This window comes from Phaseolus vulgaris, chromosome 4 (assembly GCF_000499845.2).
Source record: "Phaseolus vulgaris cultivar G19833 chromosome 4, P. vulgaris v2.0, whole genome shotgun sequence".
In the NCBI taxonomy this organism is placed as follows: Eukaryota; Viridiplantae; Streptophyta; class Magnoliopsida; order Fabales; family Fabaceae; genus Phaseolus; species Phaseolus vulgaris.
In genome coordinates, this window is record NC_023756.2 from 29,995,076 (window position 1) to 30,022,603 (window position 27,528).

At 31.0% G+C, this 27,528-nt stretch overlaps 1 protein-coding gene across 1 annotated transcript; it reads right to left on the reverse strand.

The window, feature by feature from the left end:
* Positions 1 to 367: 367 nt before the first annotated feature.
* On the reverse strand, positions 368 to 892 carry LOC137838629 (uncharacterized). The gene has a single exon (XM_068647869.1). The coding sequence runs from the start codon at positions 890 to 892 to the stop codon at positions 368 to 370; it is 525 nt and encodes a 174-aa protein (XP_068503970.1).
* Positions 893 to 27,528: the final 26,636 nt, after the last annotated feature.

Genomic DNA, 27,528 nt, shown 5'->3' on the forward strand with positions numbered 1-27,528 from the left:
TTTATGCGACACCTATCTTCCGTGTGTCCTCTTTTATCACAGTATGTGCAATGAAATTTCAAAGTACGACATTCATCTATGGTATGACCTGGTTTGTTACAGAGTTCACAGGTCTTACCTTTTGATTGCTTCCAATTGGCAGATCGACCTGGTACTGATGCTACGATTGAAAAATTCTCGCCAGGATCTGAATTCATCTGTTGTTGTGTCTTTTCTTGTACAATCAGAGAGTATGCTTGTCGGACATTTGGTAGAGGATTCATGATGAGAATATTGGACCTGATTGTTTTGAACAAATCATTCAACCCCCATGAGGAATTGCATCAGTTTATCTTCTTCCTTCTCGATCTGGTGCTCCTTTGTCTGATTACAAACTATGGGTGAACGATATAGCTCGATATAGCTCGAGTTCATCCCACAACGCTTTGAGTTTGATGTAGTATGAAGCCACTGTCATCGTACCTTGGGACATGGTTGTTATTGCCTTCTGAATTTGAAAAATGGCTGGCGCATTCTTTTGTGCGAACTGGTCGCGGAGATCTTCCCAAACTTGACGGGCGGTCTTCCCGTGAATTACCCCTGCGGTTATCTCTGCCTCGATGGAGTGACTTAACCATGAAAGAATCATGGAATTACATTGATTCCACAATTCGAATTGGGATGGGTCTTTTTCTTGTGACGGCATTTCTATGGTACCGTCAACAAATCCCAGTTTCTTCTTCGCCGTGAGTGCATGTACCATTGTTGTCTTCCAGGATTGATAATTGGCGTCGTTCAATTTGGTCGACACCAACATGTGTCCTGGTTGGTCTGAATGATGAACATAATAGAGATTGGTTGGATCCATGGCAGCCGACTTGGCGGCGTTACTGGTGCCTTCTTTGTCAGACATGATCTCTTATTTAGGGGATAAAAATGGAGAGGCTGTCAGAGCACCAAGATCGGTGCTCTGATACCATATAAGAAAATAATGATATGTAAGAAAAAGATATATTTATTATTCTCTTGTGTGTATTTACATCACTCAATGTATAGCAAACATATACAAGTGTATGAAGACTTCCTCTCTCTAAATTACAGCATAATCATGGATTCTATAATTATTAAATTAATTACATAATAATGTGTACAATATCGCATAATATTGCATAACATCATACAATAATTGCATACAATAATTGTGTATAATTTGATAATTATTATTTCCTTAATATTTTATGTTCTATGTTATTTATCATTATAATTTTTTGTCTCTCATTTATCCTATCTTTACTCTGCAAATTTGTTATTTTCTTTACAAAATTTGTTCTTTCGTATGTTTCTACACGTTTTATTTCCTCTATTCTTCGTTCTCCTTTGGGGTGTGTTTTCGTGTCAATTTTGTGCGAGTACACACCTTTTTCACTTTTAAAATTTAAAATTATTAATTATTATTTTAAAATGGGTGACTTTATTAGTTTTTGTATTTTCTTTTAAATCTTCTTTTGTTCAAAATCTATAAACATTGATTAATTACAGGATCCGAAAACGAGAAATAAAAGAAACATGTAAAAAAAAGAGTAAACTGAAATTGTTTAAATTTAGAATAAAAAATAAAAATGAAAAAGAATATATATATTTATTTTCATGGAATTCCTATAACTATTAAGTTTATCTATACCTTTTATACCTCTATATCTTCTTCTTCTATATTCTATATCTTCTTCTATATATAAAATGATTATCATTTTAAATGTCATTTTATTTTATTTCAATTTTATCCTTGTAATTATATTTTATTTTCTTATTTTAGGGTGTAGGGAATGAGATATTTGTCATTTTGTGACTTCCTTACTTTTAAAAACTAAATTTTAAATTCTAAATTTTGAATTTTAAAGTTTGAATTTTAAATTTTAAATTTGAATTTTTTGAATTTTAAATTTTAAACTTTTGAATTTTAAATTTTGAATTATGGAGTATTTGTAAACATAATTCAAAAAGTTTTTCATATTTATTTTTAGAAACTATTATTCTCTCAACATAATTCAAAAATTGCAGTTAGAGAAGAGTGAGTTATTCAACCAAACATTTTCCTTTAAATCCCAGTTTTCTCCCTTTCTTCTTCAATGGTTCAGAAAAACTACTTACACCATCCAAAAATCTTTCAACAAAAAACTCTTTCTACCTTTTAAGGTATGCACATTCTCTTCGTCACTTTACTCAACTTCTTTGTTCCACTTTTTTTGTAATATGTTATGTATAATTATAATTTTTTGTCTCTCATTTCTCCTATCTTTTCTCTGCAAATTTGTTCTTTTCTTTACAAAATTAGTTCTTTCGTTTGTTCGTGCACCTTTTATTGCCTCTCTTCTTCGTTCTCCCTAGGTGTGTGTTTTCGTGTTAATATTATGCAAGTGCACACCTTTTTCACTTTCAGAATTTAAATTTATTAATTATTATTTTAAAATGGGTGATTTTATTAGATTTTGTATTTTCTTTTAAATCTTTGTTTGTTCAAAAGATATAAACATTGATTAATTATTGGATCCGAAAAAGGAGAAATAAAAGAAACGTCTAAAAAAAAGAGTAAACTTAAATTGTTTAAATTTAGAATGAAAAAGTAAAAATGAAAAGGAATATATATCTTTATTGTCACCAAATTCCTTTAACTATTAAGTTTATCTATACCCTCTATACCTATACATCTTCCTCTTCATCTATATTATATATCTTGTTCTATATATAAAGGGATTCCTCTCTTAAATGTCATTTTATTTTATTCCAATTTTATCCTTGTAATTATATTTTATTTTCTTATTTTACGGTATAGGGAAGGAGATATTTTTCATTTTCTGACTTCTTTATTTTTAAAAACTAAATTTTAAATTTTAAATTTTGAGTTTGAAAGTTTGAATTTTAAATTTTAAATTTTGAATTATGGAGTATTTGTAAACATAATTCAAAATGTTTTTCATATTTAGTTTTAAAAACTAATATTTTGTGAACATAATTCAAAATTGCAGTTAGAGAGGAGTGAGTTATTCAACCAAACATTTTCCTTTAAATCCCAGTATTCTCCCTTTCTTCTTCAATGGTTCAGAAAAACCACTTACACCATTCAAAAATCTCTCTCTCCGCAGCGTCATTTAAGAAGTGAACCATTTTTCCCAAAAGTGTATCTGTGTAATGATGCATGAAAGAAGAAGAAGAAAGTCTCATGCTTTCAACAAAAAGATCTCTTTCAATCTTTTAAGGTATGCACATTACTTCTTCACTTTACCAAACTTCTTTGTTACACATTTTATGGTATATTTTATTGATCATTATATTTTTTGTCTCTCATTTCTCCTATTCTTTTCTTTCCAAAGGGAGTTTGTTCCCTTTGAAGACATTCTTTTGTAACAGTGAAACAATAATAAACAAGAATATTCAGTGATTTGTTTGTGTCTTTCTGCCATTTTCTTGGGATCCTAACAATCTTCCTCTATATTTCTTCAAGTGGTAACACAATTGGTTCAAATAAAAGAACTTTATAGTTATATAGCTAAAAGTAAATTATACCTTACCACAATTCAAACAAAAAAGATAGTAAATGAATTGTAGAATCAATAAATATCCAATTTTTTACGTAGAGAAAATTTATCCTCAAAAGTACCTCCACAAATTAGAAGTAAACACTGCATATATAATATCAATCCAATGTGTAATTCTTGAATTACAAAAACACGAGAAGAATAAGGAGGTAAAGGCTAATTGTCATTATCCAAGGCAATAATAAATAAAAGAGAAAAGGAAAAGCACAAGTTAGTTTGTTCCCTTATTATAACTTCAATAATCACACAAAGTCACCACCAAAAATAATAATAATTTCTTAAAAGGATGATACACAGTTTTCTCTTCAGTGTCCTGAAAGATGAACCAAACAATATCTTCAACTTTCAACTTCTAATGGACCAATGACCAGGACCAAAACAAACAATGGGCCTAAAGATAGAATATATATATATATATAATTATTTTTATTTAAAAATTTGAATATATAAGTAACATTATTTAACTTTATTAAATTATTTCATCTGTGTATCATTTTTGTTTTTTATCATTATGAATTTCACCGTATTTTTAATCTGAAGTGTTTTAAGTCTTATGCATTATCTAAATATTAGAAAAAAAAATTAAGTAGTTAACATTTTATTTTCTAGTTACAATCTTTCTAATATATATTCTCTTCTTCTATTTTCCAAATTTTTTAGATTAATTGTTAAATACTATTGTCTTAAAAAGTAATCTAATAAAGAATATAACTTATTATGATTGAATTGATTTTATAGTTAAAATAATCGTCGAAAAAAATATAATTTATAAATTTTATTCCTACATATGTATTAAATTTTAGCTCTGCTCATTAGATCTTCGTTCGGTTATTCAACGCAGCAATAGAGTATGAATAACAGAAATGGAAAACTTTCTCTTTCACTATAAGTGAATATTGGAAGAAATAAAATAATAAAGCTTCTATTAGTAATTTAAAAAATTATTTTCTTACTGTTTGATTATTTGTTTAAAAATTAAAACAAAGACAGGAAAAAATAAATATTTCTCTCAATTTTGTGAAATTTTCAATGATCTTATTTACTCACCCAAACAAAAGTGAAAAATCCTATTTTCCTAAAATTAGATAGAAATATAAAAACAAATTCAGAAAAATCATTTTAAAATTTGAAATATTGTCCAAGCAATATTTGACATTTATTGAATCTCTCAATTTTTGTTACACAGTGGTGTGAGAAACATTATTATATCTTCACTTGGGAGACAAAAGATTACAATATAAGGATTAAGTTTGAGGTTATCCGAAATCAGAGAAATTACGTTAAGAGAAATTGCATGAAGTAAAACAAAGATCACAGATTATTGCGACGTTGTGGTTTATCCTTGGAGTGATCTTGGGTGCTTTTTCCCTTACATTTTTGTTATCTACATGTTCCAAGGAGTTTTCTGCTCTCACTCATTTCATCTGACCCTACAACATTATAACACTAATTAATCATTTCCTTTAATTTCTTCTTGCATATTGAGAAAAGGTGGAGAGGTTTATTATGAAGTGAAATTTAAGCCTAACTCAATCCCATAAAACCGGCTCATGGAGTAAGGTTTGCACCCACTTATATACAATGAAATACTCTAATCTCTAATTGATGTGGGATCTCCAACAAAGTTCATCATCACTTACCTGCTTCTGAAGAAGCAGAAGCAAGAGCAAGGTTGTGTGTTGCTGATAATGTTTTGGTAGAAAAAATGAAGAGGAAACAAAGGAAGAGAAGCAGGAAAATATTGGTTTTAGAAGCCATGAAGGTTCATTGGCATGCTTTGCTTTGCTGTGCTACCTTTTTATAATGCACAAATGCTGCTCTTTGCTTTGCTTTTCAACTATATCATTTAGGCGTAGTTTTTGACTTTTTGTATCCAAATTTATTATTTTTTCTTGTGTGAGTAGTAAAATACAGGTAGTGCAGGGCAATTTGTGTGCATTAGGCTCCTTCCGCATTGTAGATTTAGTCTTTTCAAATGGTGTCATAACATGAGAAGTAGTGTTAATCGCATTTGTTGATTAAGAGTGATCAAGGGCTTTGAAGAATCTAAATCCAAGTGTTTGATGCAAGACTGGAGTTGTCGCTGTGTTTAAGAAAGGATTTGGGAAGTTTAAAAGTGTAATCCACTCTTTGTAAAATCTAAAGGTAATGCGTTTTTAAAACCATTTTGAAATTAAGTGTTTTTCAAACTAAGTGAAAAACAACCTGTTGTTTTGTCGAAACAACTGATTGTTTTACTATTAGGTGCTTTTGAAAAGATTGAAAACTATTTTCGTTGGTTGACTTGCTGTCAAACCAAAACAATCGATTGTTTCGTGGTTTCAATCGATTGTTTCTTTGAAAATCCTAACATAATTATGTTTTGATGGTTGGGTTTGCTTTAAATGATTTCCAACTGTATACGCTCCTCTATTAAATGCTTTGACCAATCTTTGAAAAGTATAAATGGTTTGTTTATGTTTCAACACAAACTAGAGAAACAATTTGAGTTTTTATTTGTGAGAAAGATAACTTTCAAGTTTTGAACATTCACATCAAGATTTGGGTTTTCTCAAGAAATAGTGGAATAGGATTGCATCTGTATTGATTTCAGATTGTTCTGTAAACAAGTGTAATTCGTTCTGAATCTTCTATATTTTCTAGTGTTGTTGCCAAGGAATGTTGTGTTCTCTTGAGGTGGTCAAAATCAACATTCTTGGTGTGTGTTGTGCCAAAGTGAGTGTTTTTCTTGAAGGGTTCAATGTCACTACTTTGGTGGTTTGTGTGTAATCTGTTTTGATTGCGTAGCGGATTACCAGTGGCTTCTGGGGACTGGATGTAGCTCTTGGTTTAAGAGTGAATCAATATAAACTGTTTGCGTATCTCTTTCTTCCCTTAAACTCCTTTAAATTCAGTTGTTATTGCTTTATTGGTATAAACAATCGATTGTTTCGCAGAAACAACCGATTGTTTTCTGGTGTTTTGTTGTCTTGTGCTTAAATTCTTGACTAACTGAAATTCTGATATGGATTCATATAAAGGATTTTGTTCAAGCTGAAAAAGTTTTCAAAAACCCCTCTTAAACAATTTAACCTCCCTCTTGTTTAAGGTCATATATTTTAACATCATTCTCATCATGCATGCAGTAATATATATTGTCAATTGAAATGGAATAAACACAACTTCCTTCCATAGTAACATGAAATAAATTTTAAACCTAATTAAATTTTATAAAACTGGTTTAAGTTTACAATTATTCATATACTTAATGTTATTACTTTTTTTAGAATCTCCAAGCATACGTTAGTAAAGTATTCATGTATTTATGTGATACATAATTGACCATAATCTTTTATGATCTGAAGGCTTAGTTAATAATTGTACCGGTCAGGTCATCGGGTGTGATGACGTGTCCAACACGTGACTATGTGGGGCGTGTTCAGTAGAACACGTGGACAAGAGAAAGATGAATAGTTCAGAAGTGAGCATAGTCGCCGATTCGTGGAACCGGTGTTCTGTGGTAAACGTGGTCGGTTGTCGCCAGGGTTGTGTGTCATCGACATAGTAGGTAATGGAAGATCAGATGGTCTGACATCGCCACAAGGAGCACATCGCCGAATCTCCCAGTAAGCTTAGTTAAAGCTGCTGGAGGCTCAAAAGAGTGAGTTCAAGCGTGTAAGTTCAGTAAGATGATTGTCGCGCCAGCATAGGGTGTGAAGATCGTGTGGGTTGAAGGGAACAACTTGCCCATCAGCGACAGGATTCCCAGAGTGGACATTCGTTGGTGGCAAGGTTTCCTCAGCTAGATCATGCATGGCGTAGCAATAAGGAAGGTGCCTCTTACGACAAGCGATATCACAGAGATGGTGCACTTTGCTGCATTCGATACTCGCCTTGTCAGGAGGTGTTCCAGAGCATGTTACATGCTAGATTACTCCTTGAATATGAGACTTAGCCGCATGACTGGTTATTACACAGAGATAACGCTCATGTTACCCCAACCCAGATGACGACACGTGTAGGGTTGGATGCTACCTGTTACCCCAACCCAAATGGTGACACGTGTAGGGTTGGATGCAATAAAGAAATGGCGCTCGAGTTATCCTAACTCAGATGATGACACGTGTAGGGTTGGGTAAGGAGAGCTTTTTGATTTTAGAATTCTGGACAGGAGCAGTCCTGTGTGAAAGGGAGTTTGTTCCCTTTGAAGACATTCTTTTGTAACAGTGAAACAATAATAAACAAGAATATTCAATGATTTGTTTGTGTCTTTATGCCATTTTCTTGGGATCCTAACAAGTGGTAGCACAATTGGTTCAAATAAAAGAACTTAATAGTTATAGAGCTAAGAGTAAATTATACCTTACGTAGAGAAAATTTATCCTCAAAAGTATCTCCACAAATTAGAAGTAAACACTGCATATATAATATCAATCCAATGTGTAATTCTTGAATTACAAAAACACCAGAAGAATAAGGAGGTAAAGGCTAATTGTCATTATCCAAGGCAATAATAAATAAAAGAGAAAAGGAAAAGCACAAGTTAGTTTGTTCCCTTATTATAACTTCAATAATCACACAAAGTCACCACCAAAAATAATAATAATTTCTTAAAAGGATGATACACATATTTCCGCTTCAGTGTCCTGAAAGATGAACCAAATAATATCTTCACCTTTAAGCTTCTAATGGCCAATGGCCAGGACCAAAACAAACAATGGGCCTAAAGATAGAATATATATATATATATATATATATATAATTATTTTTATTTAAAATTTTGAATATATAAATAACATTATTTAACTTTATAAAATACTTCATCTTTGTATCATCTTTGTTTTTAATTATTATGAATTTCACCGTATTTTTAATCTGAAGTGTATCAAGTCTTATGCATTATATAAATATTAGTAAAACAAAATAAATATTTAACATTTTATTTTCTAGTTACAATCTTTCTAATATATATTCTCTTATTCTATTTTCCAATTCTTTTAGATGAATTGTTAGTTACTATTGTCTTAAAAAGTAATCTAATAAATAATATAACTTATTATGATTGAATTGATTATATAGTTAAAATAATCGTCGAAAAAGATATAATTTATAAATTTTATTCCTACATATGTATTAAATTTTAGCTCCCGCTCATTAGAACTTCGTTCGGTCATTCAACGCAGCAATAGAGTATGAATAACAGAAATGAGAAACTTTCTCTTTCACTATAAGTGAATATTGGAAGAAATAAAATAATAAAACTTCTATTAGTAATTTAAAAAATTATTTTCTTACTGTTTGATTATTTGTTTACAAATTAAAACAAAGAAAGGAAAAAATAAATATTTCTCTCAATTTTGTAAAATTTTCAATGTTCTTAATTACTCACCCAAACAAAATTGAAAAATCCTATTTTCCTAAAATTACATAGAAATATAAAAAAAAATTCAGAAAAATCATTTTAAAATTTGAAATATTGTCCAAGCAATATTTGACATTTATTGAATTTCCCAATTTTTGTTACACAATGGTGTGAGAAACCTTATTATATCTTCACTTGGGAGACAAAAGCTTACAATATAAGGATTAAGTTTGAGGTTATCCGAAATCAGAGAAATTACGTTAAGAGAAATTGCATGAAGTAAAACAAAGATCACAGATTATTGCGACGTTGTGGATTATCCTTGGAGTGATCTTGGGTGCTTTTTCCCTTACATTTTGGACGTTGTTATCTGCCTGTTCCAAGGAGTTTTCTGCTCTCACTCATTTCATCTGACCCTACAACATTATAACACTAATTAATCATTTCCTTTAATTTCTTCATGCACATTGAGAAAAGGTGGAGAGGTTTATTATGAAGTGAAATTTAAGCCTAACTCAAGGACACCCCTGGTGAAGGACTATATTTTTCTCACACTAGTTCACTTCACCTCTGTGGTTTTAGTGACTCTGACTGGGCAACATGTCCTACCACACGCAAATCTGTCACTGGATATTCCATCTACTTAGGAGACTCCCTAATATCATGGAAATCAAAGAAGCAACCAACTATCTCCCGCAGCTCCTCTGAAGCCGAGTATAGAGCCCTTGCCACCACCACATGTGAGTTACAATGGTTGTCTTACCTCCTTCAGGATTTACATATTCCTCTCTCCCGACCTGCAACCCTATACTGTGACAACAAATCTGCCCTTCAAATAGCTTCCAATCAAGTTTTTCATGAACGAACCAAGCACATCGAAATTGATTGCCACCTAGTTCGTGAAAAACTTAACTCTGGTTTCCTCAAACTACTGCCCATTACTTCTGCAATGCAAGTTGCTGCCATATTCACCAAGCCCCTTCTTCCGCACAATTCTCTACTCTCAAATACAAGCTAGGCTTGACAAATATCTACTCCCCAGCTTGAGGGGTTAATATATTTAATTTTCTATTTTAAATTATTGGGCTTTGTTTGATTGGCCCAACTTTCCTTTTCTATTTCAGCTAGGTCTTAATCTTTTTCTTATATATACACAATGTATTTTACTCTCTAATATACAAGTGAATAAAAGTTTCTTTTATATTTATTTTTCTCTACAATTAGGGTTCATCAAAACCTCTCTTTCTTCATTACGATTACGTGAGATTACATACGCTACATTAAAGCATCACATCAGCCAAGGAATATTTATCTTAATTTACTGTAATAGGTGTGTTTTTGTGTCAATATTATGCGAGTACACACCTTTTTCACTTTTAGAATTTAAAATTATTAATTATTATTTTAAAATGGGTGATTTTAATATTTTTTGTATTTTCTTTTAAATCTTCGTTTGTTCAAATTCTATAAACATTGATTAATTATTGGATCCAAAAATGAAGAAATAAAAGAAACATGTAAAAAAGAGAGTAAACTGAAATTGTTTAAATTAAGAATAAAAAATAAAAATGAAAAAGAATATTTCTTATTTTAGGGTTTAGGGAATGAGATATTTGTCATTTTGTGACTTCCTTAGTTTTAAAAACTAAATTTTAAATTTTGAATTTTGAATTTTAAAGTTTGAATTTTAAATTTTAAACTTTTGAATTTTAAATTCTGAATTATGGAGTATTTGTAAACATAATTCAAAATTGTTTTTAATATTTATTTTTAAAAACTTATATTCTCTCAACATAATTCAAAATTGCAGTTAGAGAGCAGTTACTTATTCAACCAAACATTTTCCTTTAAACCCCATTTTTCCCCTTTACTTGTTCAATGGTTCAGAAAAACCCCTTTCACCATTCAAGAATCTCTCTCTCCGCAGCGTCATTTAAGAAGTGAACCATTTTTCCCTAAAGAGTATCCGTGTAATGATGCAGGAAAGAAGAAGAAGAAAGTTTCATGCTTTCAACAAAAAACTCTTTCAATCTTTTAAGGTATGCACATTCTCTTCGTCACTTTACTCAACTTCTTTGTTACACCTTTTATGTTATATGTTATTTATCATTATAATTTTTTGTCTCTCATTTTTCCTAAATGCCATTTTATTTTAAACAATTCCCTCTTGAATGCCATTTTATTTTATTGAAATTTTATCCTTGTAATTATATTTTATTTTCTTATTTTAGCGTTTAGGGAAGGAGATATTCGTTATTTTGTGACTTCTTTATTTTTAAAAACTAAATTTTGAATTTTAAATTTTGAGTTTTAAAGTTTGAATTTTATATTTTAAATTTTAAACTTTTGAATTTATAATTTTGAATTATGGAGTATTTGTAAACATAATTCGAAATGTTTTTCATATTTAATTTTAAAAACTAATATTTTGTCAACATAATTCAAAACTGCAGTTAGAGAGCAGTGAGTTATTCAACCAAACATTTTCCTTTAAACCCTAGTTTTCTCCCTTTCTTCTTCAATGGTTCAGAAAAACCACTTACACCATTCAATAATCTCTCTCTCCGCAGCGTCATTTAAGAAGTGAACCATTTTTCCCAAAAGTGTATCTGTGTAATGATGCAGAAAAGAAGAAGAATAAAGTTTCATGCTTTCAACAAAAAACTCTTTCAATCTTTTACGGTATGCACATTCTCTTCGTCACTTTACTCAACTTCTTTCTTACACTTCTTATGTTATATGTTATTTATCTTTATAATTTTTTGTCTCGCATTTCTCCTATCTTTTCTCTGCAAATTTGTTCCTTTCTTTACAAAATTTGTTCTTTCGTTTGTTCGTGCACCTTTTATTTCCTCTATTCTTCGTTCTCCTTAGGTGTGTGTTTTCTTGTCAATATTTTGTGAGTACACACCTTTTTCACTTTCAGAATTTAAAATTATTAATTATTATTTTAAAAAGGGTGATTTTTTTAGTTTTTGTATTTTATTTTAAATCTTCGTTTGTTCAAAATCTATAAACATTGATTAATTATTGGATCCGAAAAAGGAGAAATAAAAGAAACGTGTAAAAAAAAGAGTAAACTGAAATTGTTTAAATTTAGAATAAAAAAGTAAAAATGAAAAAGAATATATATCTTTATTTTCATGAAATTCCTTTAACTATTAAGTTTATCTATACCCTCTATACCTATATATCTTCCTCTTCTTCTATATTATATATCTTGTTCTATATATAAAGGGATTCCTCTCTTAAATGTCATTTTATTTTATTCCAATTTTATCCTTGTAATTATATTTTATTTTCTTATTTTACAGTTTAAGGAAGGAGATATTTGTCATTTTGTGACTTCTTTATTTCTAAAAACTAAATTTTGAAATTTAAATTTTGAGTTTTAAAGTTTTAAAGAAGAAGAAGAAAGTTTCATGCTTTAAACTAAAAGAACTCTTTCAATCTTTTAAGGTATGCACATTATCTTCTTCACTTTACCAAACTTCTTTGTTACACTTTTTATGTTATATGTTATTTATCATTGTATTTTCTGTCTCTCATTTCTCGTATTCTTTCTCTGCAAATTTATTCTTTTCTTTACAAAATTTGTTTTTTCGTTTGTTCGTGCACCTTGTTTTCCTCTCTTCTTCGTTCTCCCTAGGTGTGTGTTTTCGTGTCAATATTATGCGAGTACACACCTTTTTTACTTTTAAAATTTAAAATTATTAATTATTCTTTTAAAATGGGTGATTTTATTAGTCTTTGTATTTTCTTTTAAATCTTCGTTTGTTCAAAATCTATAAACGTTGATTAATTGTTGGATCCGAACAAGGAGAAATAAAAGAAATATGTAAAAAAAAGAATAAAGTGAAATTGTTTAAATTTAGAATAAAAACATAAAAATTAAAAAGAATATATATATATATATATATATTTATTTGTAATGAATATTTTTATTTATTTTTATTTTCGTGGAATCAATTCAACTATTAAGTTTAACTATATCTTCTTCTACTTCTTCTATATTTTATATCTTCTTCTTCTATATATGAAGGGATTCCCCTCTTAAATGTCATTTTATTTTATTCAAATTTTATCCTTGTAATTATATTTTATTTTCTTATTTTAGGCTTTAGGGAAGGTGATATTTGTCAATTTGTGACTTCTTTATTTTTTTAAACTAAATTTTGAATTTTGAATTTTGAATTTTAAACTTTTGAATTTTAAATTTTGAATGATGAAGTAATTGTAAACATAATTCAAAATGTTTTTCATATTTATTTTTAAAAACTAATATTTTGTCAGCATAATTCAAAATTACAGTTAGGGAGCAGTGAGTTATTCAACCAAACATTTTCCATTTGTTTAACACGCTGAATTTCTGTCAAATCATTTGGCGGCAACCGGCAAACGAGCCAACCGGCAAGAACATTTGGCGGTTCGCAAGCCAACAAATGGAAAAGCTGTGTACAGAAATTGGGACAAAGCAGGTGTTCGCATCAGTCGAGCACCCCCAAACGAATGGGCAAGTCGAGTCTACCAACCGAGTTCTATAGAGGGGTCTGAAGAGAAGGCTGGAGAAGGCCAAATGGACTTGGGCAGAAGAAGTCCCTAGAATTGTATGGGCTTACCACACCACTCCCCAGTCCACCACCAGGGAAACACCCTTCAACTTGGGGTATGGTTCAGACGCGATGATTCCCATAGAGATCCAGGAGAATTCGCCACGCTTCGAGAACTTCGTGGCTGAAGAATCCAATGAAGAGAGAAAGGTGAACCTGGACCTACTGGATGAAGTAAAGGAGAAAGCAAGAATCAAAGTTGAAGCCTTGAAGAGAAGGGTGGAGTACAAGTACAGCTCCAAGCTGAGACCTCGACAGTTCCAGGTCACCGACCTGGTGATGCGAAAGGCCCACCCATACCAGCTAGAGAACAAGCTATCCCCCAAGTGGACTGGTCCTTTCAGGGTGATAGAGGCCATTGGGAACGGGGCACACATGTTCGAGACATTAAAGGGCGACGCGATTCCTCGTACATGGAATGCGACCAACCTCAAATTTTACACAACTGATTCAAAACACAGTTTCAAAACACCTTTGTCAGCTAAGTGACAAAAGCCGATTGTCTCGAATCCTTAATCGGTTGTTTTTCCCTTTCCATGGAAAAACCACTTAGTTCTTTAAAACAGATTGAAACAAGCTTTCTGTAGGAATCAAAACTGATCTTACAAAGATTCTAAACCCCATAACTAAACCCAAACGTAAAACACAGCACAACTTCAGATTCCATGAGGATTTGATACATCAAAGCTTCCCATCTTCAAAAGTGCTTTCCTTAATGTTTGGATGTTGTTCCTGTTGAGATAGAGGTCGCCCTAACGACCGATCGCACTTGCCTTTGTTCCTCTTAGAATTAGGGAATTAATTCTCCAATCCAGCAACTATCAAGTAAACTAGACCTCACTGAAGTCAAATTTCCACTCAAATAAGCACCAATTGGAAAACAATCCAGCACCAAATTTAGAGGCCAAAGAATTAAAGCAAGGAACAAATTAATTGGAAAAACAGTACCACACAAAAGGAATTAAATGTGACAACTAGAAAAAGTTCCAAAGAAGTATTAGACAAGCATTTAAAGGTACTCAAAGAAAGGTAGGCACACAAAATGGATCCTAAGAATAGCACTAGAATTGATTTCAAAATAAAAAACAGCACCATTGAAATAATTGTTGTGGGCCAGAGAGCGTGATTTTCCCCGATTTATGCTGAGCTTCCCTTTTAAGATTTGCTTCTGAAAATTTATATGCAAATAATTCAAGATCTAAAATAAATTCTGGCGTTGGTTTCACTCCAAACGCTTGAACCATGTTTTTTTAATAAATTTTCTAAACTCGGTGTTCAATTACGCCAACTGTAGCGCCAGATTTGCACACTGTTTTTATAATATTTATCATTTTTTTTCTATTGATTCTTTTGAGCTGATTCTTTTTTTGTCTTTTCTGTAACACTTCAATCTTGCATAATCCAGAGAATCAGAAATTTCCTATGTAGGGAAATAATTTTCTTAAACAAAACAGCCAGCACAAAGTTATGTAAAACAGGGGATTCTGTAAAAACTGGAAAAAACAGCAAGATACCAAAAGACAAACACAATGGAATTTGTGAAAAGGAATTTGTGTATATCTAAACACAAATATGAACTCAATCTAAAAATAAAAGGCACCAAAAGATCAAGAACACAGCAGATTCCAATAAAAAATTTAGACCAAAATCAAGAAACAAATAAGCCAAACAAAGTACTACTTAAGATTTGATGACATTTTGGGAAAACATGACTAGACAAAACACATATAGATTCAAAAATTAAATGACTCAAAGAGCATAAAATTAACCAAATAAAGTTGCAATAAAGACTCAAATACCTAAAATAAAAACAGCAACTCAAAGGTGTATGGAATCCTACCAAAAATTGCACAAGGATTGCTCAAGATCAATTAAACAAAGTGCACCGATTGGATTTTCCGGCAAGCACACCAAATCAAAGCAAAATTAAAAAATAGCAAGACAATTATGGAAACAAGATGAACAACATGAAATAAAGAAGAACTCAAAATGAAAATAACCAAGAACTACTCATCTTTGAAGAACCTATGCTCATGATACCAAATGATGGCAAATTCATGGAGCTCTTCTCGGAATCATGTGAAAAATGGTGCGGAAGCCATGGTTGTAAATGTGCAAGATACTCCTAGGAGCTATGGTGATCTTGAAGGAGCATGAAGTGTATGGAAGTAGGGAGGTTCGGCCAGCCCTATGGTAGGTGATGAAGGTGAAGATTAGATCCTAAAAACTAGGAAAAGCAAAGTATGGCACAATGTTGGCAGCATAACTTTACTCTCATTAATCTTGCAAATACATGAGTCAAGCCCTCTTATTTATAGTGTTTAGAGGGCTGGAAATTCAAAAGAAAGTGGAGGGAGCCAATTCCCAGTCACAAGGAAAGTGTGACTTGGTTTCTATTTTTGACACCTCCTAAATCTATACCTACACCTTCTTTTTATGTCACATGGAAGGTGTGACTTAGCTTTATACATTTGCACCTCTTATACTTATATCTACACCTCCCTTTATGTTCTACTAAAAATACTCAAAAGTAATTACAAAAGAAAGATATCCAATGATGCTTAGTTTGCCCATATCTTCTATTTGTTGGGCTTGAGTTGAAGCTTGAACTTGTATTTGGGCTTGGGCTTGGGCTTTTTCTATCATGGGCTTGGGCCTCTTCCATCATCCCCTCCCTCTTGAAAAGGATTTGTCCTCAAATCCAATGCTTCTTCTTCATCATCATTATGTGGATGTATGTGGCTGGATGGTTTCCATCATCCCCTCCTTCTTGAGAGGATCTGTCCTCAGATCTACAGGTTTGATCTCGAGCAACAACCTTATTCCTATTTTGAAAACTAGGCTCGTCCTCCAGGATCAAATGTCCATCTCTGTGAGTCATCAAACAAATCAAATGTGTTGGTTTGAGCAGTTGTGTAAACATTAATTTTAGGAAGTTGCCATTCTTTTTGTTTTTCTATTGCTTTTGGCAACTTGTCATAATATTTCTCTATTTGTTGTTGTATTTGTTCTTGAATCCTCTCATGCATTTTCTTAACAAAATCATCTTTTGTAACTCCTTCCTTACGCACAAAGGTATGTGGATTAGGAAGGGGTAATAAATCTAAAGGAGAAAGAGGATTAAGTCTATATACAACTTCAAATGGGAAAATATTGGTAGTTTTGTGAACTACGCTATGGTATGTATGCTCATCTCTAGAGTTGTGTTTGTCCTTTATGATTATTCTAGGCATAGTAGAAAGAGCTAGATTTTCAAATGTATTTTGACCATGCTTTTGAGGATGATAAGAATTTAAAGTGTACAACTTAGTTGCAAGTTTTCCCAAGAGAATCCTCAAATCATGGTTTGCGAAATTTGGAGCTCTATCCAACACTATGCTTAAGGATAAACTATGAAGATGTAGCACTTTTCTAGGAAGAGTTTATCCATGAAAATCGAATCAAAACCTTTTTTTGTCCTAGGAAGCTCTAAAATGAAATTTGGGTCTTCCCAAGGATCATTCACAAAAGGTGAAGGAGTACAGAGTTCTTGAGACGTTGCCTTAGGTGTAGTTTGAAAACAAGAATTGTATCTAAGGTAATGTCTTTGAATTTCTTTTCTCATGGGCGACAAAAGTTTTCCCTTTAAAAGCTCTAGATTTTATCAACTCTATTTTGTCCCATGAGTTCTCCTTTATGAAGAGTTTTTCTTTTATGTGTGAAGGTAGTCTCGTTGATACAACCATTGTTCATGAAAATTTTAATGCTTTGCAAGGGTTGTCTCGATAAGACATGACGAGTTTCTTTAGGTACTACCTCACATAAAAAATTGGTTTGGTAGTTACCTATAGATAACTTGACCTTCACTTGGGGATATCTTGGTATATATGTAAAATAATCTATGCAAGCCTCTTTTAAGGATTCTTCTTTTTTTTTCTATGCTTGCAAGTGTTCCTTTACAAAAGGTAAGGCTTTGAGGTTGTTCAACAAGACACATATTTTCAAAGGTATTTTTAAATCTTTTGTCTTGTTGAATGACCTTGTGAGAAAGGAACACTCTTCTCCCACGCCTTTTGTTTCTCAAGGGTCTTCTCATGCTTTCCGTTTTCTTTTTCTTTTTCTTTTTCTTTAGCTTCCCTTTCGACTTTCTCTCTTTTCTTTTGTATTTTTCTTTCCTTTCTTTCTTTATGGGAAGCAAACAATTTTTCTACCCTCATTTCCCAATCTAGGCAAGCTTCTATATTTTCTTTTCCATGGAAATGGGGTTGGTCTACCCTAACCTCTTTTGGGTTTTCTTGTTCTTTTCTATCTCTTCTATGTCTTCTAGGGGGTGTTTGATATTAATCATTTATTCTAAGGCTTCCCTCCCCAAAAGAATCATGATCTTTACAGATAGATGCATGAGAAGGTAATTTTTTTAAAATGTGAGACTTCTTATCCTTTGCTTTAGTCAATTCATTAGTTTTAGCCTCATTCTCCAATTGTTTAGATGAAATTGATTGCATATCCTTGGAAAGTTGTTTCAAAAGAGATTTCAAGGATTTCACCTCACTTTTAAGAGATTTAGAGGAGTGAGAAGACATGAATAAAGCTTTGTGTTTAGAAATGTTTTACTTTTAAGAAAGAGGAGGGAAGCTAATGAAGGTAGTTTTCCAGGTAAGAGAGGTGAGTCACAATGGACTACTTAAATACCAAGTCTTGCCTTAGCCAAAAACTATCCCTCAAGACCTTCACACAAATATTTCTTTAGGTAAATCACTTGAAACACAATGAGGATGTAGAAATCAAATTTTGAATGCAAGAAAACAATGCAAACTATTTAACAAACAAAACAAATAATCAAAGCTTTAAACAAGACTAAACAAAAGCAACTAACAAAACAATTAACAATTTCTAAACTAGATAGTTCTAAACTAGTCGACCCTAGGTGAGGCTTCTTGGACACTTGGAGCCCTTGAAGACACACTCACCGTCTAATCACGTAATTAAAGAAGTAATCAATAAAAGTTAAGTTGCAAAGGAAATAAAGAAAACTCCCTTTGTTGATCTTTTCTTTGCTATTGGCACTTCCTTGGTTGTATTTGCTTTGTTGGGCTTCCAAATGTTTGTGGTGTTTTCGGTACGTATTTGTTTCTGCCCTTGCCTTTGTTCCTCTTAGAATTAGGGAATTAATTCTCCAATCTAGCACCTATCAAGTAAACTAGACCTCTCTCAAGTCAAATTTCCACTCAAATAAGCACCAATTGGAAAACAATCCAGCACCAAATTTAGAGGCCAAAGAATTAAAGCAAGGAACAAATTAATTGGAAAAACAGTACCACACAAAAGGAATTAAATGTGACAACTAGAAAGAGTTCCAAAGAAATATTAGCCAAGCAAATAAAGGTACTCAAAGAAAGGTAGGCACACAAAATGGATCCTAAGAATAGCACTAGAATTGATTTCAAAATAAAAAACAGCACCACTGAAATAATTGTTGTGGGCCAGAGAGCGTGATTTTCCCCGATTTATGCTGAGCTTCCCTTTTAAGATTTGCTTCTGAAAATTTATAGGCAAATAATTCAAGATCTCAACTAAATTCTGGCATTGGTTTCACTCCAAACGCATGAACCATGTTTTTTTAATAAATTTTCTAAAATCAGTGTTCAGTTACGTCAACTGTAGCGCCAGATTTGCACACTGTTTTTATAATATTTATCATTTTTTTTCTATTGATTCTTTTGAGCTGATTCTTTTTTTATCTTTTCTGTAACACCTCAATATTGCATAATCCAGAGAATCAGAAATTTCCTATGTAGGGAAATAATTTTCTTAAACAAAACAGCCAGCACAAAGTTATGTAAAACATGGGATTCTTTAAAAACTGGAAAAAAAACAGCAAGATACCAAAAGACAAACACAATGGAATTTGTGAAAAGGAATTTGTGTATATCTAAACACAAATATGAACTCAAGCTAAAAATAAAAGGCACCAAAAGATCAAGAACACAGCAGATTCAAATAAAAAATTTAGACCAAAATCAAGAAACAAATAAGCCAAACAAAGTACTACTTAAGATTTGATGACATTTTGGGAAAACATGACTAGACAAAACACATATAGATTCAAAAATTAAATGACTCAAAGAGCATAAAATTAACCAAATAAAGTTGCAATAAAGACTCAAATACCTAAAATAAAAACAGCAACTCAAAGGTGTATGGAATCCTACCAAAAATTGCACAAGGATTGCTCAAGATCAATTAAGCAAAGTGCACCGATTTGATTTTCCAGCAAGCACACCAAATCAAAGCAAAATTAAAAAACAGCAAGACAATTATGGAAACAAGATGAACAACATGAAATAAAGAAGAACTCAAAATGAAAATAACCAAGAACTACTCATCTTTGAAGAACCTATGCTCATGATACCAAATGATGGCAAATTCATGGAGCTCTTCTCGGAATCATGTGAAAATTGGTGCGGAAGCCATGGATGTAAATGTGCAAGATACTCCTAGGAGCTATGGTGATCTTGAAGGTGCATGAAGTGTATGGAACTAGGGAGGTTCGGCCAGCCCTATGGTAGGTGATGAAGGTGAAGATTAGATCCTAGAAACTAGGAAAAGCAAAGTCTGGCCCAATGTTGACAGCATAACTTTACTCTCATTAATCTTGCAAATACATGAGCCAAGCCCTCTTATTTATAGTGTTTAGAGGACTGGAAATTCAAAAGAAAGTGGAGGGAAATTCAAATGAGAAGCATTTGAATTTGGAGCCAATTCCTAGTCACAAGGAAAGTGTGACTTGGTTTCTATTTTTGGCACCTCCTAAATCTATACCTACACCTTCTTTTTATGTCACATGGAAGGTGTGACTTAGCTTCATACATTTGCACCTCTTATACTTATATCTACACCTCCCTTTATGTTCTACTAAAAATACTCAAAAGTAATTACAAAAGAAAGACATCCAATGATGCTTAGTTTGCCCATATTTTCTATTTGTTGGGCTTGAGTTGAAGCTTGAACTTGTATTTGGGCTTGGCTTGGGCCTCTTCCATCATCTTCTCTACGAGTTCTGGTCCACTACAAATATTAATAATATTTAATAAAATTAATAATATTTAATAATAATATTTACGAATATTAATAAAATGTAATAAAATTTTAATAATATTTAATAAAATTTCAATAATATTAATAATATTTAAAATTATTAATAATATTTAATAATATTAATAATATTTAATAATATTTAATAATACTTATAATATTAATAATATTTAATAATGTTAATGATATTAAGTATATGAATAATATTATTAATATTTATATTATTAATTATATTAATATTGATAATCATACTAATAAGTATAATAATAATCATAACATGACAAAAACACTTGACTAGTGTAATGGTTGAAGTTTCTTTGGACATTCCTTAAGACTTCGTTTCGAGTCTCACATGCTACAAGTTAGTTCTAACTTTAATTATAATTGTCATATTATATATAATAATTGTTAATAATAATCATTAAGATTGACATAAAATAATATTTGTATATAATAGTTGAAAAACAAAGATTAAAATAATAATTAAAATTTTAAAAATAAAGTATATTGAATTATCTATGGTTACCTACGGTAGATAAATTGAATTTTTCTTGTAGTGTAATAACAACAAATTAAACAAGTTCCCATTCTATCTTATTTTTAAAACTAAAATTATTTATTAATAATAAAAAGTGGTTTAGATACAAGTATTTAATATTTTAAAACTAAAATAATATTTAATTTAGTTAATATAATAATTAATTATTTTTATATTTAAAATTAATATTTAATGATTTTTAAGTATCAATTTTGTCAACTTTGATCTAATCTAGTGCTATAAGCTTGAGAGGAGGAATCTCCACCAACTACCTCCAATGAAAACTTTAATATCTACTATGTTCAAGCATAACATATATAGTCTACAAAGCAAGCCCTTTGTCAACATATTACTTGCTATGTAGTTTCAAAGGTAAATATTTAGTTCCTTTTGAAAAAAATTAAGTTTGATTTACCAATATGCTTCGAAAGTGGTAACATTTTATGATTTTTCTAACTTTCGTCAATTAAAAATTTTCCGCAGTTTTCTTCTTCTATATTATATTATTATGGAGTTATTATCCAAATATCATGTTATTAATCTACATCAATACTAAAAGACCATACCAGAGTTAATGTATCCTCAAGATCAATGGTCAAATATTATCAACTAAAAGATGAATTAAAAACGTATTAATTTAAGAATTAATAAATATCATAATTAAAAAGAATAAAAATCACAAGTCAGATTTATAAAGAATTAAAAGTATAGAACATAACTGAAAAACAATACCCAAGGAAAAGCATGAATATACCAGAATTAAAAGTACAGCTTTCAATTTTATTCATCACTATTGTTAATTGTAATTAGGGTTTGAAAGGCCCTTGAGTTCTGAATGCTGTCATGCATATACATACTATTGGAACAAACTCATTCTTTCTTTTACTCATTCCAAGGATAGCAAACCCTTTTATGAGAAAAAACCATACATGGTACATCTCTTTTTACTTCCCAACTACATAAATCACAAGTTTCGACATCCCTACTTGCTTCGTAAATAACAAACTTGTGCAAGAAATGTTTCCATCGAAAAGAACAATGGAACAATGTTGTTCCAAAGAAGTTAATTCGAAATCTAAATGTAAAAGACCAATTGGGATGAAGATGTTGCATACCAAGATCATTGTCAGCAGATCTGCAGTGAAGGAACAGGTCTGGACCTCCTTCTAAGCTATTTTTGACAATTACAGTTGTTTTTGGTTTTAAAAAACTGCTAGTTGAAGGTTGCATGAGCAACCAAAATAAGAAAATAGTTTTAGTAGTTATAAGCATTGCACCTTTTCCTATAACCTTCTCCTGTAAGAAGAAGAACACACCACAATACGAGATGTGTTAGGGAACAGGGAATGCATAAATATATTAGATCAAAATAAAATGCAGTTGATTTAAAAAAAAAAACACTTTATGAAAGCAAAAATAACAATTGAGTAACGATTTCAGTATAGTTATGTCAGTATACACACCGTAAGAGAAAATCATGAAATAGAAATTAATTTTAGAGACCAAAATTAATTAGTTGTTATAGTGACTACACTAAAGACTATTTTAGAGATTAAATAATATTTTTTTCTAAATTAGTTTATATTATTGTTAAATGGTTTCTAAATTGGTATCTAATTAGCAACTAAAGTTGTTGCTATCAAATTTAGAATCTACATAATTAGTAGTTTAAACCTTGGTAGCTAATTAGATACCAATTTAGAAACTATTTATCAATAATAGAAAACTAATTTAGAAACCAATTTTTTTTTTAGTTTCTAAAATGGTCTTTAATTTAGTTACTATTGCAACTAATTATTTTGGTATCTAAAAATTGGTTTCTATTGGATGATTTTCTTATAGTGAGAAATGTAAAGCCCGAATGAGAGGTTATTAAATGTTGTTTTAATGATTCAGACAAAAAGTATTAAATACAAGTATTAAATACAATTAAATATACATAACAACACAAAAACCATTAAATAAAAACTAATTTTAAATAAAAAAAATTAAACACTATATTAATTAAATCAAATACTATTTTTGTAACTAAAAATATTTTAAGTATCAAATTGGTACTTAAAACTTTGGTCGTTAATTAGATACTAATATAAAAATTATTTATTAATAATAAAAAAACTACTTTATCTAAGATAGTATCTAATTTAGTTAATATAGTACTAATTATTTTTATCTTTAAAATTACTTTTTATTTAATGTTTTTCTTTGTCTTGATTTTTCTAAATTTTTATTTATTTTTCATAATACCTTTATAAAATACATCTATTTAACAACTGATTTTTTCAATCAAATATTTTATAACAATAAAATAATAATAAATAAAGTAGTAATGTGAATGTAGAGAGGGGAAGAGTGTTAATGTGACTACAAGAAAATCTTTAAATAAAAAATCAATCTTAGAAACAAAAAATAATTAGTTACTATATTAACTAAATTAGATACTATTTTAGAGACTAAAAAGTAAAAATTTATTGGTATCTAAAATAGTTTCTAAAATTATAAACTAGTTTATAAATTGGTAATTAATTAACTAATTGGTATCTAAATAGCTACCAAGATTTTATCTATCAATTTTAGAATCTAAAGTAGTTGATAATTAAAAATTGAGTAATTAACTAAATATCAATTTATAAAATAATTTATAAATTTAGAAATATCTAATTTAGTTAAAATAGTAAGTAATTATTTTTTGTCCCTAAAATTAATTTTTTCTTTAATTTTTCCAGCAGTTATGGTATTATAAGTCAAATTGGTATCAGCTAAGAATTAAATAGTATTAACATGCATTAATTTCAATTGTTTAATGTTTTTTTATGTCATTGTTAATTCGTTCAAAACGTCTTTCAGTATTGATTAAGTCAGCATAATGTCATCCTTACATGACTTACCTTCCATACTTTAGTGATCATTATGACAATTAACTTAAGTGATCAATTGTCGCTTTAAGTATTAAATAATTTTAAAATTGATATTTAACTACCAATTATTTAGAATATAAAATTGATATCTAAAACTTTGGTATCTAATTAGATACTAATTTAGAAGTTATTTATCAATAATAGAAACTAATTTACATACCAATAATTTTTTTAGTCTCTAAAATAGTATCTAATTTTGTCAATATAGAAACTAATTATTTTTAGTCTTTAAAATTTGGTTTCTATTTAATGATTTTCTTTTTGTAATTTTGTGTATTATTTTCATGACAATTGATGCAATCCTAGTTTGCATATTCTTTTGTAGATTTTCATCTTCATTGTTTATTATTTGAATTCTTTGAATGGAAGATGATTGATAACCTAACCTTGAAGAATTGTAGAATTTTTGAAAAAGATAAAATTTATGATGGTTAATCTAAGTGAGGTTAGGCCAACACATAGTTTATAGAGTGAGGTTGAGCCCACTACAAGAAAATTTGTTATTACATACAACACTAATCCGTATGTTAGACACTAAATCCCTATGTAAAACATAATTACATACGGATTACATACGAGAAAAAATTCATATGTAAAACTGTCGTAGGTAACTGTTACATACGAAATTTTAATCCGTATGTAATTACATACAGACATTTCTGTATGTAATTGTTCTTGCCGGTTGCTTGGTTGCGAGTTGACTCGAACGGCAGCCTCAGGCCCGCCTGTCTCCTCCTGCGAATCGAACTTCCTAGGGTTGAAGAACTTCTCACCTGTAAAGACTAAGGGCGCCCTTACGGTCGTTTGCTCTCCGACGCTCAAGTCAGTAAGGGCTAAAGAAACAATAATGTGTAAAGCAGTTTCAGTCTTTGAAACGGCGTACCTTGCGAGGGTTCTTACCACCCTATTTATAGGTTGTATCTAGGGTTACTTTTGTGATGCTCCCACGTCTCTTAGTGGGCTTAGGGTTCTTGCGAGAATGTCCTTGCGCCACTATCACACAATCTTAGCGTAATCTGGCGCTTAGGACATGCCTTTCTTGGAGTGCATAGACCTAATAGCGTAGCCGCCAAGGTACCTACTCACATACCAGCGTTGCGACATCATCTGTTCTGTGGGTGCCCTAAGTATTCACGTGCCATGCATGCAATCTTTTCCTGGAAACCCTAACCCTAACGGACCTTAGCGCCTCCAAGGAACACTTGTTTGTGTCGTAGCCAAATGTACCATACACATCCCATGTATGATCCTCTCGTGACTTAGGTCTTTTTCATATCTGGGTGTTAACTCACGTTAACTCATACTGTTTGTGGGGCCCAGCTTACGTGACCCACTATTGCTACCAGTCCACCGATGTCCGATGTCTTTCTCTTAGGTCAATGACCGAGGTCTGGCCTGTACAGTAATTACATATGGATAGGTTCGTATGTAAATACATATGAACGTATCCATTTGTAACTTTCTAGTGTAATTACATACAAATGTATCTGTATGTAATTACATTAGAAAGTTACATACGAAATTATCTATATGTAACTCTAATTTTATTTTATTTTTTTATTTTTTGCATATTTAAAGTATTCAAAACCTATTTTTAAGACCTAGATATACTAAAAACATTCAGAGATATATATTAATCAACATTCAGACTTGACTATATTTTTAAAATCAAGATATAATACTAATTCCAAATGTTCAAAATATCCTAATGTATTTCACTCAAACCAAAGAAAACATTTAATAAAAAGAAATTCAACTCATGCTTTTTGTGTACAATATGCGTCTACCAAAATGAAAGTAAAATCTAGAAGGATTATGTCTCTCATAGATGAAGATAAAATGTGAAGATGTTATCACATAATATGTATTCACGCCCCATGCTTTATAACTTGTTGATAGGACAGCGGGAGTGGAAAATATTTTCTCTTTAGGTACCATCCAAAGGTTTTGGAATTGTTCCCAACATTCGTCTTATCATCAATAAGTCACCTTCACATTCATTATTACTAGGGACTTTTGAAGGGGAAGGGGAGTTAGACGTAGAAGATTTATCACTATGTTCACTAACGACTTCACCCTCCTTAATCATCATGGTTCTTTTTGTTAGACAATCAGCCGTTATATGACCATAACCTAAATACTTAAAACATTTTTTACTTGAAGTTTTAGTAGGTGATTTATGATTTGAAGGTGAGGGTTTAGAATCTTGCGATTTGTAAGTGGATTCCTTTTTAAAATTTGAGGGAAAAGTTGAAGAGGATTTTTGTTTGTGTGTCGAAGATGAATGGTAGAAGCCATCATTATGAAATTTTTTGAAAGAATTTTTCTTCGAAATTTGGTAATCTACCTTGATGGCAAGGTGAACCAATTTTTCCAAAGATGAATACTCATAAAGTTCTACAACATCTTGAATATCCCTTCTAAGACCACTCACAAATCTAGCCATCTTAGCTTCCTCACTTTCATGCATGTTAAGTTGAGTTAAAAGCGTTTCAAGTTCTTTAAAATAAGCATCCACACTAAACATGCCTTGATGAAGCCTTTGGAGTTTCAACAAAAGGTTTTTCCTAAAATGTGGAGGTACAAATCTAGCATGTATGCATTCTTTTAAATCATCCGAAGAAACCACAGTTGGTCTCTTGTTTAGCCCAATGTCCATTACAATTTTACGCCACCATTGCATGGCATAGTCTATGAATTCTAGAGAGGCTAATTTCATCTTTTGGTCATCTTTAACCTCATGCACATTAAAAATTTGTTCACATTTAGCCTCCCAACCTAAATACACATTAGGATCACTATCTCCACTAAAGTTAGGTAACTTTACAAATTGAAAATAAGGCTTTGCCACATTTTGGCGTCTTTCTTCATAATGTTGGTGCCTCCTCCCTTCGGTTTCTTCATCATGACCTTGATAGTTAGAAGAGCTTCTTGAAGAATGTCTATGAGAATGGCGCCTTCCATGGTTGGAATGGTTGGACCTCTCATTAGTCACCTCAAGTCTTTGTAATCTTTCCTCCAATTTTCTTATGGCTTCATCTTTTTGTGCAAGGGATATTTTTGCTTCCTTCAATTCACCAAGGATAAATGCTCTTTATGGAGAATGTGACTTGGAAGATTCACCACTTGAATAAGTAGCCATTTTTAAAACAAGACAACAAACACAATGAACAAACAATTAAAGAAAACAAGGTTAGAAAACTAGAACAAGTAGTGTTGTGGTAATGTCAAATTAAAGGCACTCAAACCACTCCAAGAAATTATTCTTTCCTCAACCAAGCTTCTCTTGTGGATGGAAATAGCCTCAAGTGAAATATGCCAAACACTCAAACACTTACCCAAAAACAACCACCACAAAATTTGAAGAAACAAGTAAAGACAATCAAGAAAAGGTGTAAACAAGAAAGGCTATACCAAAAGGAATACAAGATATAGGACAAACTCAAAGAATATTGAATGAAAAGACAATCAAGAA

Bases quoted from the DNA above. Each gene is read 5' to 3' on its own strand.
- LOC137838629 (XM_068647869.1), bottom strand. From the start codon at position 892: ATGTCTGACAAAGAAGGCACCAGTAACGCCGCCAAGTCGGCTGCCATG.